At 49.0% G+C, this 15,000-nt stretch overlaps 1 protein-coding gene across 1 annotated transcript in view; it reads right to left on the bottom strand.

Moving 5' to 3' along the window:
* The window catches only part of LOC135819391 (uncharacterized), a 107,354-nt gene that overhangs the window by 23,444 nt on the left and 68,910 nt on the right, over window positions 1-15,000 (bottom strand). Inside the window, 6 exon segments of the mRNA XM_065332594.1 lie at window positions 1-328; window positions 806-1,217; window positions 3,496-3,993; window positions 5,003-5,108; window positions 5,956-6,075; window positions 11,974-12,215. The exon segment at window positions 1-328 is cut by the window's left edge and continues 710 nt beyond it. Coding sequence (XP_065188666.1) covers window positions 1-328; window positions 806-1,217; window positions 3,496-3,993; window positions 5,003-5,108; window positions 5,956-6,075; window positions 11,974-12,215 — 1,706 coding nt within the window.

Raw genomic sequence — 15,000 nt, 5'->3', positions numbered from 1 at the left:
GAAGCACCAGCACCAGCACCAGCAACAGTTGTAGTATGAACAGCGGACATTGAACTGATAGGTGTAGTATTGCCTGGTCGCGAGGCACCACCAGCAGCACCACCAGCAGCACCACCAGCAGCATGCTCGTCTACACTGCTAGTGCTGGCTGCAGTCAGCTGTAGCTTAGCTACATCCACCCAATCTTTGCCTAGTGGTGAGCTCTCCAACTCATCATTACCATCGGCGATATGCATATTGCCAAGACCAACATCAGCAGCACCGGCCCTACTAATGCCACCACTACCACCACTACCGCCACTGCCAACAGTGTTGCCTGCAAGCCCATCTGTCACAGAAATAAGCACAAACATGAACAGCAGCAGCGGTGGCAGCATTGGCAGCAGCAGAGGTGGCAGCAACGAAACCAGCATTAAAACAGTGTCAGGCTGGCAAGAATGCAATAAACACTGCTACTATCATCAGAATAGAATCTAGATACCACCGGTATAGATACCGGTAATTGTACTATGTAGCACACTGCACAAGTACATAGAAATAGATTCTTGATTGGAGGAAAGCAAATCAGCACACGAAGCACAGAAGCCATATAGTTTCGACTAGGCCTTTCGTACCATTAATTATGCTCTGACCGCCAAAGTGCCGGTTATAAGGACTTGCTTGCTACCTTGTTAATCACCATTGTATTCGACTTGAAGAGTAATGGTACGAAAGGCCTAGTCGAAACTATAATTATGACTTCTGTGCTTCGTGTGCTGACATGTAAATAGCCGCTAACCCCCAGCCCCAGGCTGCTAGCACTAACCTGCAGAAGGACTTGGCATACTTCTAACAGAGTAATTCAGTGCCATCAACGGGTCAGATCTGCTACGGGATCGTTGCAGGAATGATGACAGAACTGGCATATGCTGGAGTTGCTGGAGTGGAGCATCTGGAGAAGTGTTGCTGCTGCTGCCGCCAGTAGGTACATTGTCTTGATAGTCAGACGGTGAGAAAGTCTGGAAAGTCTGGAAAGTCTGGGCGCCTGGTTGTGCAATAAGACTAGCAGAGAAACAAGCGTGGACTGGTGATTCAGATGGTGTATGTGGAGAGGGGCGTCTACTGCTGTTGCTGTCCAAGGCGTAATAGTCCATGTTGAGATTAATGTTGAGATTCTCTTCTGAATGTGACATTGCACCGGCTGTAATGCCAGCCTCAGTTGCTACAGCCAGATCGGGCTAATTTGTTCACAACAACGACGACGACAACAACAACAACAGAGACAAAAAAGAACAGCGGACGACGAACAATGAAAATTAACAGCAAACAAAAAAATGCAGCATCAAAAACTACATGTACACATCAGCATACACACACACACACGCACGCACGCGCGGGCCCACACACACACATCTTCAGTACAATAATTATATACACGCACCCCCCCCCCCCGACAAAATCGTTTTTAAAAGTATATACTGTGGTGGGCATGGAAATCCAGAAATCCAGAAATCCAGAAATCCAGAAATCCAGTCGAATGACCGGGACAGGCGCCCTCAGTGCGGTACAGCAAGGTACAGAACGTCGTTGCATGAAGTGCACATGAAGGGCTTCATTGCAAAACGAGATAAATCCATTTTGACCAATTTCCAGGAGGAGCGATTTTCTGTGATCAACAACTGGGTGGGTTTGGGTCAAATCTAACTTAGCAGATGAGAAGAGTAGGGTGATGTATGCAAATACAGGCTTTCTCAAAAATCAGGAGCCATCCATTTTCCAAAGCAAGGTGATTCTTCAATATTTTCGGGCAAAACCAGACCAGTTCGCCGGACTAATCAGTATTATGAGATTAGAAAATACAAGTGCAACGACTTCACTGAGTTCGGAACTCTGAAGGAGCTCAGCAGCAACAGCACTGCCAGCAGCAGCGTCGTCCCTCCCTGACGCCTCTAGCATACTGCCCTTTTCAGTTTCGAAAGCGAAAAAACAACAGCTACGAAGAAGAGAGATGATACAAAAAGAACGAAATGACAACGTAGATGTAGCTGCTACAAAGCAACAACACGAAAACACTGTACTTTGAACTCTGACATCGACATTTTGCACAGACTCAGTTTGTAGTCGCGATGTTTGCCACATGCTGCGCCAGCACTCGCTGGCTTGTCACAGGTCACGCTGGCCCACGCGATAGGATATGTCGCACTTTGCTCGAAAACATCGGTGGTGTTTATCGCGTTTTGCAGTAGAACGTCAACTTCAACGTTGATTTTCAGTGGGATATGTCTCGTTTTGGAGAATTCTTTTTGGCCACCAGATGCAGTGATCCCTACTGATTCGATTGACACCGAAAACGCCATATGCATGAGATTGGCGTTTAGCGCGTTTTGCAATGAAGCCATTCACATGTTGATCCGATGCCACCAGCGACCTGCAGTACATAATGTGTGTATATCAACCGTATGCTTACTCACGGCTGCATGGCCAGCGCCCTGCGGCCGCTAGACGTGAGGCCGGATTTCCATGTCCACGACAGTACATGCTATTTATTACGCACACACATGCCCCTCCCCCCCCCCCCCCCCCCCCCCCACCACCACCACCATCAACACACCATTTGACCATTTTGACACCCATCGCCGGAGGCGATGATAGTGATGCTACAGCAGAAGCCATAGCAACTTGTGCTGGGATTGCACCATTCAACAGCTTGAAGGCTGACAGATTGACTGCCACTATTCAGCCTGGTCTACTGGTCTACTGGTCTACTGGTCTACTGGTCTACTGGTCTACACCACACAGCTATGAAGTGGCTTTTCCTGGCCAGTGAATCCCTACTTTTTGGTCTCTTTTTCATTTTTTCCCGCACACACATCACACGGCATACTCCGGCATACCCCAACACACACACACACACACACACACACACACACACACACACACACACACACACACACACACACACACACACACACACACACACACACACACACACACACACACACACACACACACACACACACACCATTGGACCATTGGACGCCCATTGCCGGAGGCGATGACAGCGATGCTACAGCAGAAGCCATAGCAGCTTGTGCTGGGATTGCACCATTCAACAGCTTGCAAGGCTGAAGAATTGACCGCCACTATCCAGCCTGGTCTACACCACACAGCTATGAAGTGGCTTTTTCTGGCCAGTGAATCCCTACTTTTTGGTCTTTTCATTTTTTTCATTTTTTCCACACACACACATCACACCACATACTCCAGCATGCACTGGCTGTTGGTAACCACCCAGGAGAATGAAAGAAAAGTCAGGAGGAGTCTGAGAAAGAGAAGAAAGACGTGTGTGACCATAGTCGTCGGGAATCGAACCCGCAACCTATCGATTGGAAATCGCTGCACATACCACTGCACCATATGGGACACACACACACACACACACACACACACACACACACACACACACACACACACACACACACACGGAGGAAAATAGACAGAGAGTATAGAGCTAACCTTGTCCTCATCACCAATATTGCCCTTCTCAGTGGATGACAAACGCCGTTGAAGCAGCGGCTGTTGTTGTGGCTGCTGCTGCTGTGACTGTTGCTGAGTCGCCTTGGACTTGGTGGACGATTTGTTTAGTGCTCGTCGATGGCGTTCACTACGAAAGATCTCCAATAAGGTCTGATTCCAGAATCGAGTACGAGCACAGATAGAACTGCGCAGTAGGTTGAGTGAATCAGACAGGGCCTCATCACTCATTGCTGCTGATAGTGATGTTGATGCTGCTGATGATGCTGCTGATGATGTGACTGTTGTACTGGACATAGATGCGCCTTGATGAGTCACAACCTTGTCACTGCTAATATTAGTAGTAGAAGTCGTAGGACGATTGCGTATCCGTGCTCTTCTGCTGGTGTGCATGGACTGGACACGCTTGCGTAGCATGCCCTCTGCCATAGCTTCCTCTTGTAAAGCTTCCAGTTTGCTGAGAAAGTCTTGCTGTTCAATCTGAAAATACACAGTATGTCGATTCGGAACACAGTATGTCGATTCGGAACACAGTATTGAAGACGTACATACCCAAACATTTACCCATGCACCCCTTGCTCTCTCCCCCCCCCCCCTCCAACCCCCACCCATGCACCCCTTCTCCCCCCCCCCCCCCCAACCCCCTCCCATGCACCCCCCCCCCCAACCCCCTCCCATGCACCCCCCCCCCTTGCACACATGCACACTCGCGTAAGCATGCACACATGCTTGCACGCACACCTCCTCACCTCAGACCTGCCTGTCACGAACATCAGTCGTGATCATTTATGTGCCCCTTTTTGGCACCAAGCGACTCCCTTTTGTATGCACCGAGCCATTTCTGGCTGTCCTGCAGCTCGCAGTGTGCTCTCCTTTCTCTCCGTTGTATGCATGCATCCGTTTCTGGCTGCCGTGCATGTCGCGGTGTGCTCCCCTTTCTGCGCATGTATCCGTTTCTGGCTGCTACAGCTCGTGGTGCGCTTCCCTTGCTCTCCTATGTATACACACATCCGTTACTGGCTGTACACACAGCTATTTCTACCTCCACGCTGACCCCTGAGGAATCGCGTGAGCCTAGTATGGATCCAGTGATCCGAATGTAGCTCCGTTCCCAGCAAGAACTTGCCAACTTTATATTTTGTTGCTCAACAAGCACCTTTTCTCTAGTCTTCTTCATGTCTCTTCTTAGAGAAGAGACCAGTTTTTTCCTGCTCTAATCAGTAGCTCAGAGCTACATCAATAGCAATAATAAAACCTTATAAAAGACAAAAAAACCTCTTGTCGATGCGATGACAACGACGACACTGCCCATCGCGGAAGCGATGATAGTGAACAGTTATGTTAGACTTATGTCGCTATCATCGCTTCCGCGATGGGCAGGTCTGAGATGAGGAGGTGTGCGTGCAAGCATGTGTGCATGCGTACGCGAGTAAAATATCTCTCAATCCAAACAAGGCGAAACAAGAGAGTAAGCAAACAGAGAACCTACCGTGCAATGACCGCGCAGCACTGGTACTTCGTAGATGCGTACGTCAGCAGCTGATGCTTCCAACTCCTCCAGTCTCTCAGCAAGACTGCTGTACACAAAATTGATCCTAAACACGCAGTGTGCACATATTATACAGACAGAGAAAGACAGACAGACAGACAGACAGACAGACAGACAGACAGACAGACAGACAGACAGACAGACAGACAGGCAGACAGACAGGCAGACAGACAGGCAGACAGGCAGACAGACAGGCAGGCAGGCAGGCAGACAGACAGACAGGCAGGCAGACAGGCAGGCAGACAGACAAACAAACAGACAGGCAGGCAGACAGACAAACAGACACATAAATAGTTTGGGGCAAAAGCTTGATAGGCATATGATGACACAGCATCATCACAGGTGCAGCTAGAAACGCACAACAGGAGCGGCGGACGTAGTTTTGGATCGGTCCGGCCATAGCACCTCCTCAGTTCATACAGTTTGTGTATGATATGGCAGGTACACGTGACCCCCTCAGTTCATACAGTTTGTGTATGATATGGCGGGTACACGTGACCTCCTGAGCAGTTAACACCCGTTGGTGGCCAAAGAGTTGGTCCAGCCATGGCCTGACCAACCGGACGGTTTCGGCCATCACTGCACAACAACAGTGGATAGCCCAACCACACAATAGCTCACAGCACACATACACCCACCCCCCCCCCCCCCCCACACACACACACACATGCACGCACACACACATGCACGCACACACACGTGCACACACATAACATGCACTATTATATAGACAGACAGACAGACAGACAGACAGACAGACAGACAGACAGACAGACAGACAGACAGACAGACAGACAGACACACACACAGACACACAGACAGACAGACACACAGAGACACACACACGCACATGTACATACACACCAAAATGCATGACAATAAACTGAACTCACCTCTTAGCCAGCAAATGAAACTCATTGTTCCAGTTAACAGCAAGCTCTGGTGTTGCTTGTCCAGTACGTACAATGAGTATGGGTGGAACAATAACTTCCAGCAGAGCAATATTGCTATACCTTCACATGTAGACATACACACACACAGCAATGAAGACATACGTGTATAATTATTTATCGTTAGTACCATTTACATTGCTAGTAGGTGCAGTTAATAGTAGTCACAACAACGTATTCAGCTAACTCAGTAGTTCATGATTAGGCTATCATTCATATATATTTCTCTCGATCATGCCAGGGAATTTCATTTTCTTATGAGGTGCATGGAGGTCAGTGACAAAGCCAGGCGATGATGCTGACGGAAATGGTATCGCTAAGACCATCATTCCACATTGCTGAGGCCATCATTCCACATCGCTAAGACCATCATTCCACATCGCTGAGGCCATCATTCCACATCGCTAAGACCATCATTCCACATCGCTGAGGCCATCATTCCACATCGCTAAAACCATCATTCCACATCGCTGAGGCCATCATTCCACATCGCTAAGACCATCATTCCACATCGCCCAGGCCATCATTCCACATCGCCGAGGCCATCATTCCACATCGCTAAGACCATCATTCCACATCGCCCAGGCCATCATTCCACATCACCGAGGCCATCATTCCACATCGCTAAGACCATCATTCCACATCGCTGAGGCCATCATTCCACATCGCTGAGGCCATCATTCCACATCGCTGAGGCCATCATTCCACATCGCCAAGACCATCATTCCACATCGCTGAGGCCATCATTCCACATCGCCGAGGCCATCATTCCACATCGCTAAGGCCATCAATCCACATCGCTGAGGCCATCATTCCACATCGCTGAGGCCATCATTCCACATCGCTAAGGCCATCATTCCACATCGCTGAGGCCATCCAACCACTGAGGCCATCCAACCACGTGGATAGATGACTCGGCTTCTTTTAAAGGGGAAGTATACCCTAAAATCAAATTTTCACCAGTTGTAGTCTTCGGGGTGCTGAGTCGAATGGTCTTGGTCCGAGGAAGCTGAGACGCTCCCTTCCTACTTGAATCCCAATCGAACTCGCGCACTTCCACCGAAACTGGGTGACTGCGCCCTACTAGATGGGGATTTGTATGCAAAATGTCACTAAAAGCGCCATTTCGTTCTTATAAAAGCACGGATGACCGCGATTGGCCCATATGTTGTAGTCTTTTGGACGCTGAGTCGACTGGTTTTGGTTCGAAAAAGCTGCGACGCAGCGTTCCTCCTTTATTCCCAATCGAACATGGTTGAACAAGTGGTCACGTGCTCCTGCGTACACCAGTCAGCTGGTCACCGTGCCTGCAGGGTACAACTTACTAGCCTGTTTGACCTTTTTTGGGTGCAGTCCTGTCACTCGAGTTGAACTCGAGTTGAACCTTGGTGTGAAAGTTGTCGCCTGCTGGCGCGGTGACCAGGTGATTTGGGCACCCAGGAGCACGTGACCGCTTGTTCAACCATGTTCGATTGGGAATAAAGGAGGAACGCTGCATCGCAGCCTTTTCGGACCAAAACCAGTCGACTCAGCGTCCAAAAGACTACAACATATGGGCCAATCACGGTCATCCGTGCTTTTATAAGAACGAAATGGCGCTTTTAGTGACATTTTGCATACAAATCCCCATCTAGTAGGGCGCAGTCACCCAGTTTCGGTGGAAGTGCGCGAGTTCGATTGGGATTCAAGTAGGAAGGGAGCGTCGCAGCTTCCTCGGACCAAGACCATTCGACTCAGCACCCAGAAGACTACAACTGGTGAAAATTTGATTTTAGGGTATACTTCCCCTTTAAGTCCTATCCGCCATCGGCCTTGCACAGTCCATCGAAATCGCCTTCGGAAATGTTTGACGCAAATGGGACCTGCTACACGAACAACTCTTGCTGCGTCTCCGCGACCAACACTTGCTGCACCTACACACACGTACAATACTCGTTCTCGCCCTCCGACTTAATTTAATATTCTTTACCGATAAGTGTCCTTTAATTCGGTGTTGTTTTGTTTGGTGTTTGTGGTCGGTGGTTTTGCTTCGTTGTTCTCGTCCTGGGTGTGGGGCTTCACTCATCACCATTATAGCGAGTATGTCTCTTTCGCCTGACGAGGAAATGGCAGCAGCCCTCTTAATTCCGCTCCCGCCGAATTCACCGCCCTCGTCGCCTCCGCCTCCGCCCCAAACACCGCCGCCGCATCCGAACTGCGCCATGCTGGAGCCATGGAATATATCACCATGGGGGTCGCCGCCGGAATTTCAGGACTGGGTGCGGCAAGCACCGTCGCCGCGGACGCCCGTGCTTCCGTCTCAACCACCGACGCCCGGAATAATCAGGTCGGCACGCCTGGACGCCGCGCGTCGCCACCTTATCATCCCACCGCGCCCTCCATCAGCAGAGGAATTAATAACGGCTATTCGCCATCGCCTGAACATCCGCACATACCGACCACCGCTCCGACGACCACGCCCGCAACCTCGACAACGACCACGCCCGCAGCCTCGACAACGACCACGAACGATACGCCCGACGAGACACCGATACTTTGACGCCGACGTTCTGCCACCGCACCGCCTTACTATGCCGACCATGCCCCGCCACGCGCCGTACCGTCACTGGACTGGCCCTCCACCCAATCGTCGTCCTCGTCATGTGTTTCCTCGTCGGGGTCCGGTTTATGACCACTCCCCCCGTTGGTTTGTCTGGTGATGTCCTGGTCCTGATTGTCTGTCTAATGTTGTCCTAATCGTTTTTTGTGCCGACTTGTAGCCATTGTGTTTCCCTTGCCATGTTGTGTGTGCGTTGTTGTTGTTGTTGTTGTTGTTGTTGTTGTTGTTGTTGTTGTTGTTTTGTGGGTGCGTTTCTTTTCTTCTTTTTTTCTATTTTTGAACTTGCGGGTTGTATCATTTGCGCGTGCGGTTTTTCTGTCTTGTGGGTCTTAGTCCGTTTGTCCCGATGATGTTGCTCGCGCGTTTACTCTTTTCTGAGCGAATGTGCAACTGAGGATTGTCTCGTGTACGAATAATTCTTTGTCGCTTCCTCGCAGATCGACGGAGTTCGCCTCGCCATGCGTTTGCTTATTCCCTTACTGTTTAACGCCTACTGATATTCCTGTTTTTGTTTCTAGTATACAGCCCGCATTTCGACAGATTTCGCCACGCCACGCGCTCGCCTGTACCTTTGTTGTCCACCGTTATGCCTGTGTTTTGTTTGCGTATATGTGTGTGGACGTGTTGAATGTGCGGGCAGGCGCTTCGGAAGTTGTTGTCTTCCGGGGTGCCTGTCGTTTCTTTGTCGTTGTCCTTTTTCCTTGGTGTTGCGTGTGCGGACAGGCGCTTCGGAAGTTGTCTTCAGGGGTGCATGTCGTTTCTTCGTCGTTGTCTTTTTCCTTGGTGTTGCGTGTGCGGGCAGGCGCCTCGGAAGTTGTCTTCTTCCGGGGTGCCTGTCGTTTCGTTGTCGTCGTCCTTTTCCTTGGTGTTGCGTGTGCGGGCAGGCGCTTCGGAAGTTGTCTTCCGGGGTGCCTGTCGTTTCCTCGTCTTCGTCCTTATCGTTATTCTTAGATCGCCTCAAGATTTACGACATTGTATGCATCTTAAAATATTGATTACATTCACGATTGTGTTTAGGGGCCGTCCGGGGTTACCGATTGTTTCAAAACGAAAAGTTTTAGTATCTTTCAGCCCTCACCCACCCACCCATCTTTTCTGCAGGTAAAATGAATTCCAATAAAATATTGATGTCAATTTTCGACACCCAGAAGTAACTAGACATTCTCCACCTGCATTCAATAATTATTTTCGAAACGAAACTCCATCAAACCCACCCACCCCCAAACGAAAACTTTTCGTTTTGAAAATATTATTGGTAACCTTGGACGGCCCCTTACTACTGTTTTAACTATTTTCCTTGTTCCCTCAGCAATTATTCGCAGGTCAATTTAAATTTTTTGTTGTCCCATAAAATTAATGTCTGTATATTCGAGCTATTTGCAATTTTCCCCCTTCCTTTTCTCCACGTGGACGCGGAGTCTTTTTCAAGCAGGGGTGGTATGTTAGGTTCACGATTTCACATATGCACGCACTCGCACACTCGTACGCACTCGCACCCTCGAACTCACCTTTAGGCGCCGGTCACACATGCATGGCGCTTTTGCGACACCACCAAAGCTGCACCACAAAAGTTGGGATATCCCCGGATCACCATGGATACTGCGCCTGGCGCCACTGGCGCCACGGCGGCAATCTCAAAAGCGCCACAACCAAAAAATTGGTGGCGAAACACAAAAGCGGTAGTGCAACTTTTGCGGCGTTGTCGTTGTTGGATCTCTTGGATCTTGGACAAATTAGTTTTTCATCTCTCGTCATGAAGTGGACTGCTGACCAAGAGCAACTGCTCCTCTACCTCTATTTCGAGGTCAACCATCCGACATGGGACTCGACTCAGGCGTCCACCGATGCTCAAGGAGCTTCCGCAAGATTCAAACGAAGAGAAATTGAACAACATGAATATTGAGGCAATCTCCATAGCTCTCCGCAGTCGCTGGTCACGACGTAGTCGGCGATTCCGGGCGTTTCTGCGATCCATACCAGCGCAGGAAAGGAATTTTGAGGCTACAGTCTTTTTCAGAGAAAAGTTTTACGACACCTGTGGAGACCCGTGAAGCTGCGTGCGTACCAAAGACTTTGCATGTGTGACCGCCAGCAGAAAAGAGCCGCAAAAGCGCCCACTGCCAGCGTGTTGGAGGCAGCCGCAAAAGCGGTGTCGCCGCCTGCATGTGTGACCGGCGCCTTACAGGCGCGCACTCACTTTCACTCTCGTACTCACCTTTACAGGCGCGAACTCACCTTTTCGGGCGCGCACTCAATTTCACTCTCGTTCTCACCTTTTCAGGCGCGAACTTACCTTTACTCTCGTATTCACCTTTACAGGCGCGAACTCACCTTTTCGGGCGCGCACTCACATTCACTCTCGCACTCACCTTTTCAGGCGCGCACTCGACGTACTCACCTTCACAGCCTCGTACTCACCTTTGTTGCTTTTCCTAATCTTTTCTTTCTTTGGCCTGGGTAGCTGGACTCGCGCTATAGCACATTTATCTCCATAGCTACCCAGGCCCTAGATAAGCTCTTGCTGGAACATTTGCTCGGCCCCCTTCTAGCCTTGTCTAGCCTTGTCTTGCTTGCCTTGCCTTGTCTTGCTTGCCTTACCTTATCCTCTACCGAACCTCTGAGATTCCTTGTCGTTGTCGACTTGATCCGCTCGTCCCATTGTGACTGTGCCTGATCTTAACATTGGCACCCAACGTGGGGCTCGAACCCACGACCCTGAGATTAAGACCAAAGGTGAGTACGAGAGTGAAAGTGAGTGCGCGCCCGAAAAGGTGAGTTCGCGCCTGTAAAGGTGAGTACGAGAGTGAAAGTGAGTGCGCGCCTGTAAAGGTGAGTACGAGAGTGAAAGTGAGTGCGCGCCTGAAAAGGTGAGTACGAGAGTGAAAGTGAGTGCGCGCCTGTAAAGGTGAGTTCAAGGGTGCGAGTGCGTACATATGTGAAATCGTGAACCTAACATAGGCAATAACAACCAGATAAAATCCTTTTTAGACCGAGATATTTTTAAGATACTTTTCCAGACGTTTCGTTGTTCTGAACAACAACGTCAGTGGAAAAAGAATGGAGGACTCTGGAAAAAAAACAAGTTATAAAAATCTCAGCTGCCGTTCAGTTTTTATACAGGTTTTATTCCCTATAAAAACCTGAGCCTTGGCATATATCCTATACATGGTAATAATACCACTCCTTCAAAAGAAGAGAGTGGATCAATGGGTATGAGGCTAATATCTCACTAGAATACATCTTCACATGTGAACAGTTCATAACCTGAATCAATTGATGGATTGCCACTACTCGTGCTATTCCTATTCATTGGTCCTTTCTCTCAGCTTTTAAATTACTATTGGTTCGACATAGAAACTTACTCAAAAATAGCTACTTGATCCTTGCATCCAAAATACAGCACACTGTCATGAAAGGCGGTGTGTTTACATTTACAATCTGATGCGCCACTGTGAGCACTAGCAGGAGCATAGTCATTGTCATCAGCACTCTGCTGCTTTTCACGGTCATCACCATTGCTAGCGTTGGCGTAGAAGAGCATTTCCAGGAACTTTCCCAGCGAGTAAGCAAGACTCTTCATCGACATCATCATCGGATACGTTCTCTACAATAGAACAGAATAGTACATGCGGTAGCAGTAACATTCAACACACATACACACACATACATACACACACCCACACACATACACACACACATACACACACATACACACATACACACATACACACACATACACATACACATACACATACACACATACATACACACACATACACATGCATACACATGCACACACATACGCATGCACGCGCACGCGCGCGCGCACACACACACACACACACACGTACACACACACACACACACACATACACACACGCACACATACCCATACACACACACACACACACATTACACTATGGAGAAAGAAATCTGCTTGCTGGCAATGAAGAAGAGTATCTACATACAAGAGAGGCTGATGTTATGGAGATATTAACACACAGTATAATGGATTACACACAATACACAACAACAAGTACAGTGCGTATCGGTTATAGCATGGTCGTGTAAAAGAATATACATGTACTGCCTACAAGAATGAACTCTCATGTTTTCATGATCATAACATGGGTTTCAAGTGCACATTTATTCTTACAAGCAATTTTATCATAATAATAATAATAATAATAATAATAATAATGACAGTTCGCATTTCACTCATTGCATGAGGTCAACGCATCTGTTAACAATTTCGAGCCAAGCAGCTCTATCAGAAGCAGATTGCACAGCATCCAGAAGCGACAGATTAATGCATTGTAAGTCTTTCTTGACAACGTCGATCCATCTCAGACGTGGCCGTCCTCGGGGTCGTCGTATGTCTGTTGTGTTGATCGACATTAGGAGGGCTTGGAAAGAGGACGATTCTTCGCCTTCCCTCACTACATGGCCGAACCACAGCAGTCTCCGTTGCCTGCAGACTTGGGATAGTGGGGTCTGCTCGGTTCTGGCATACAGCGCTGTGTTCGAGATTCGTTGTGGGTACGTGATACCAATGATGGTACGTAGTTTCTTCCGGTGCCATACATTGACGACGTCGGTTAATGTTTGCGATAAGGTCCAAAGCGCACAATTATACAGCAAGACAGGCAATATCAGGCAGGAAAACATACACAGCCTGGAATTCAGGTTGTGGCGTTTCCATGGAATGCCTGCAAATGCCCGATTTGCAGCAGACACTCTAGCTGCTATGTCTTCTGCTGTGCCTAGCATACTCCCCAGCAGCTTCACCGATTTCCAGGAATCATCTTCCTTGGTCACAGTGAAATATTGAGTTTTTGCCACGTTCAGCTTCAGATTGTCATCCGAGAAAACGGGTTCACACACACGGACGGTTTCTTCCACAGATGATCGCTCGTTCTGATGGGCAGTGGTGTCGTCTGCGTATTGTGTGAAAGTTGCTGGTAGGTCTGACGCGGGTAGAGCTTGCTCTCGGATCCTACGCATGGAACCTTCGGCGTAAGTTATAAACATTATTGGTGACATTGGGTCACCCTGGACGACGCCGATGTTTGTTGGAAATGGTTTGCTTAGTTGTTTACCAAGCTTCGTGCGGGCTGTTGTGTTTGATACTAGGACTGCAGTGGTGGACGTTGGTGCGCCAGCAGTGGCTAACCTCTCCAGAGCAACCTGACGAATGACAGTGTCAAACGCACCGCTGAAGTCCAATAGTGCCGATGAATATGACCAGTCGCCAAGTAGTGCGCGCTCACACATCGTCCTGGCGTAAAAGACACCATCCGTGGTCGATCTGCCAGGGCGGAAACCAGCTTGGCTCTCTGCCACATATGACTGCACATGGAGTGTGTGTCGTCGAGTGAGTATTGACGTCAAGATCTTACGGACGACGGAAAGGAGCATAACGGGGCGGTAGCTTTTTGGATGTCCTAGAGGCTTGCCGGCTTTGTAGATGGGAACGATGAGGCCGCAGCGCATGTCGTCAGGACAGTACTCTGTAGCTTGAACAGCGTTGAAGAAATTCGTCAGCCAGGGTGCGAAAAGGTTTTTAGCTGACTTCAAAGCATCAGCACTGATACCATCAGGACCGACAGCACCACCAGACTTCTGCTTGATAATTGCAGACCGTACTTCTTCGATTGTGAATGGATCTTCCTCATTCGATTGCTGCCTGAGGTCGAGTGGCTGGCCATCAGTGTAAAATACCGATTCATAATATTCATTAAAGGCATTAAGATTCCATGAGATGTCTGCCATGATTCTGCCGTCTGCGTCAGCAAGACGCACAGGCGCAGCCTTCTTCCCAGAGCGTAGTTGGCGTAAGTTGTTGATGGCGTTGAAGTAGGACCGTGGGTCAGGGCGTAAAGCATCTACTTCAACAGCCTTACGTTGCCAATATTGCTCGCCCTCCTTCTGTAGTATCCTTCGAATCTCGTGGAGTTTTGCAGATCTTTCAATCTTTAAAGCTTTACGTTGCTCTGGATCAGGTTCAGCGTTTATGCGGCAGTGCAGATTCTTCTGTTCAGTGGATAAGGATGCAACGCGAGGGTTCGTGCTTGCTTTCGGAGCAGAACCAGTGGGCACTTTCCCGAATGCTTCCTGCGCTGCATCATGCGTAGCCCAGACGAATCCACGCCATGCCTTATCCACGGTGCGGAGAGTGGAAGCAGAGAAGGTAACTTCTCCTTGAGACGGTCGCAGAACAGTTTCGACGATTCAGCGGTTGGACGGTTATAGCGATTGAAACATGGGTCTTGTTGTTTGACGGTCGGATGGACTTTAGAAAGTGCGATGCCAAGAACTTTTTATCAATTTTATCATACAGTAGAATATATCGGTCCTAAGAATGGACTTTGTGTAGCGAAACATGCCAG

This window comes from Sycon ciliatum, chromosome 6 (genome assembly GCF_964019385.1).
Source record: "Sycon ciliatum chromosome 6, ocSycCili1.1, whole genome shotgun sequence".
NCBI lineage: Eukaryota > Metazoa > Porifera > Calcarea > Leucosolenida > Sycettidae > Sycon > Sycon ciliatum.
The sequence above is the reverse complement of the archived record's forward strand: the minus strand, read 5'-3'. Positions and strand labels throughout refer to the sequence as shown.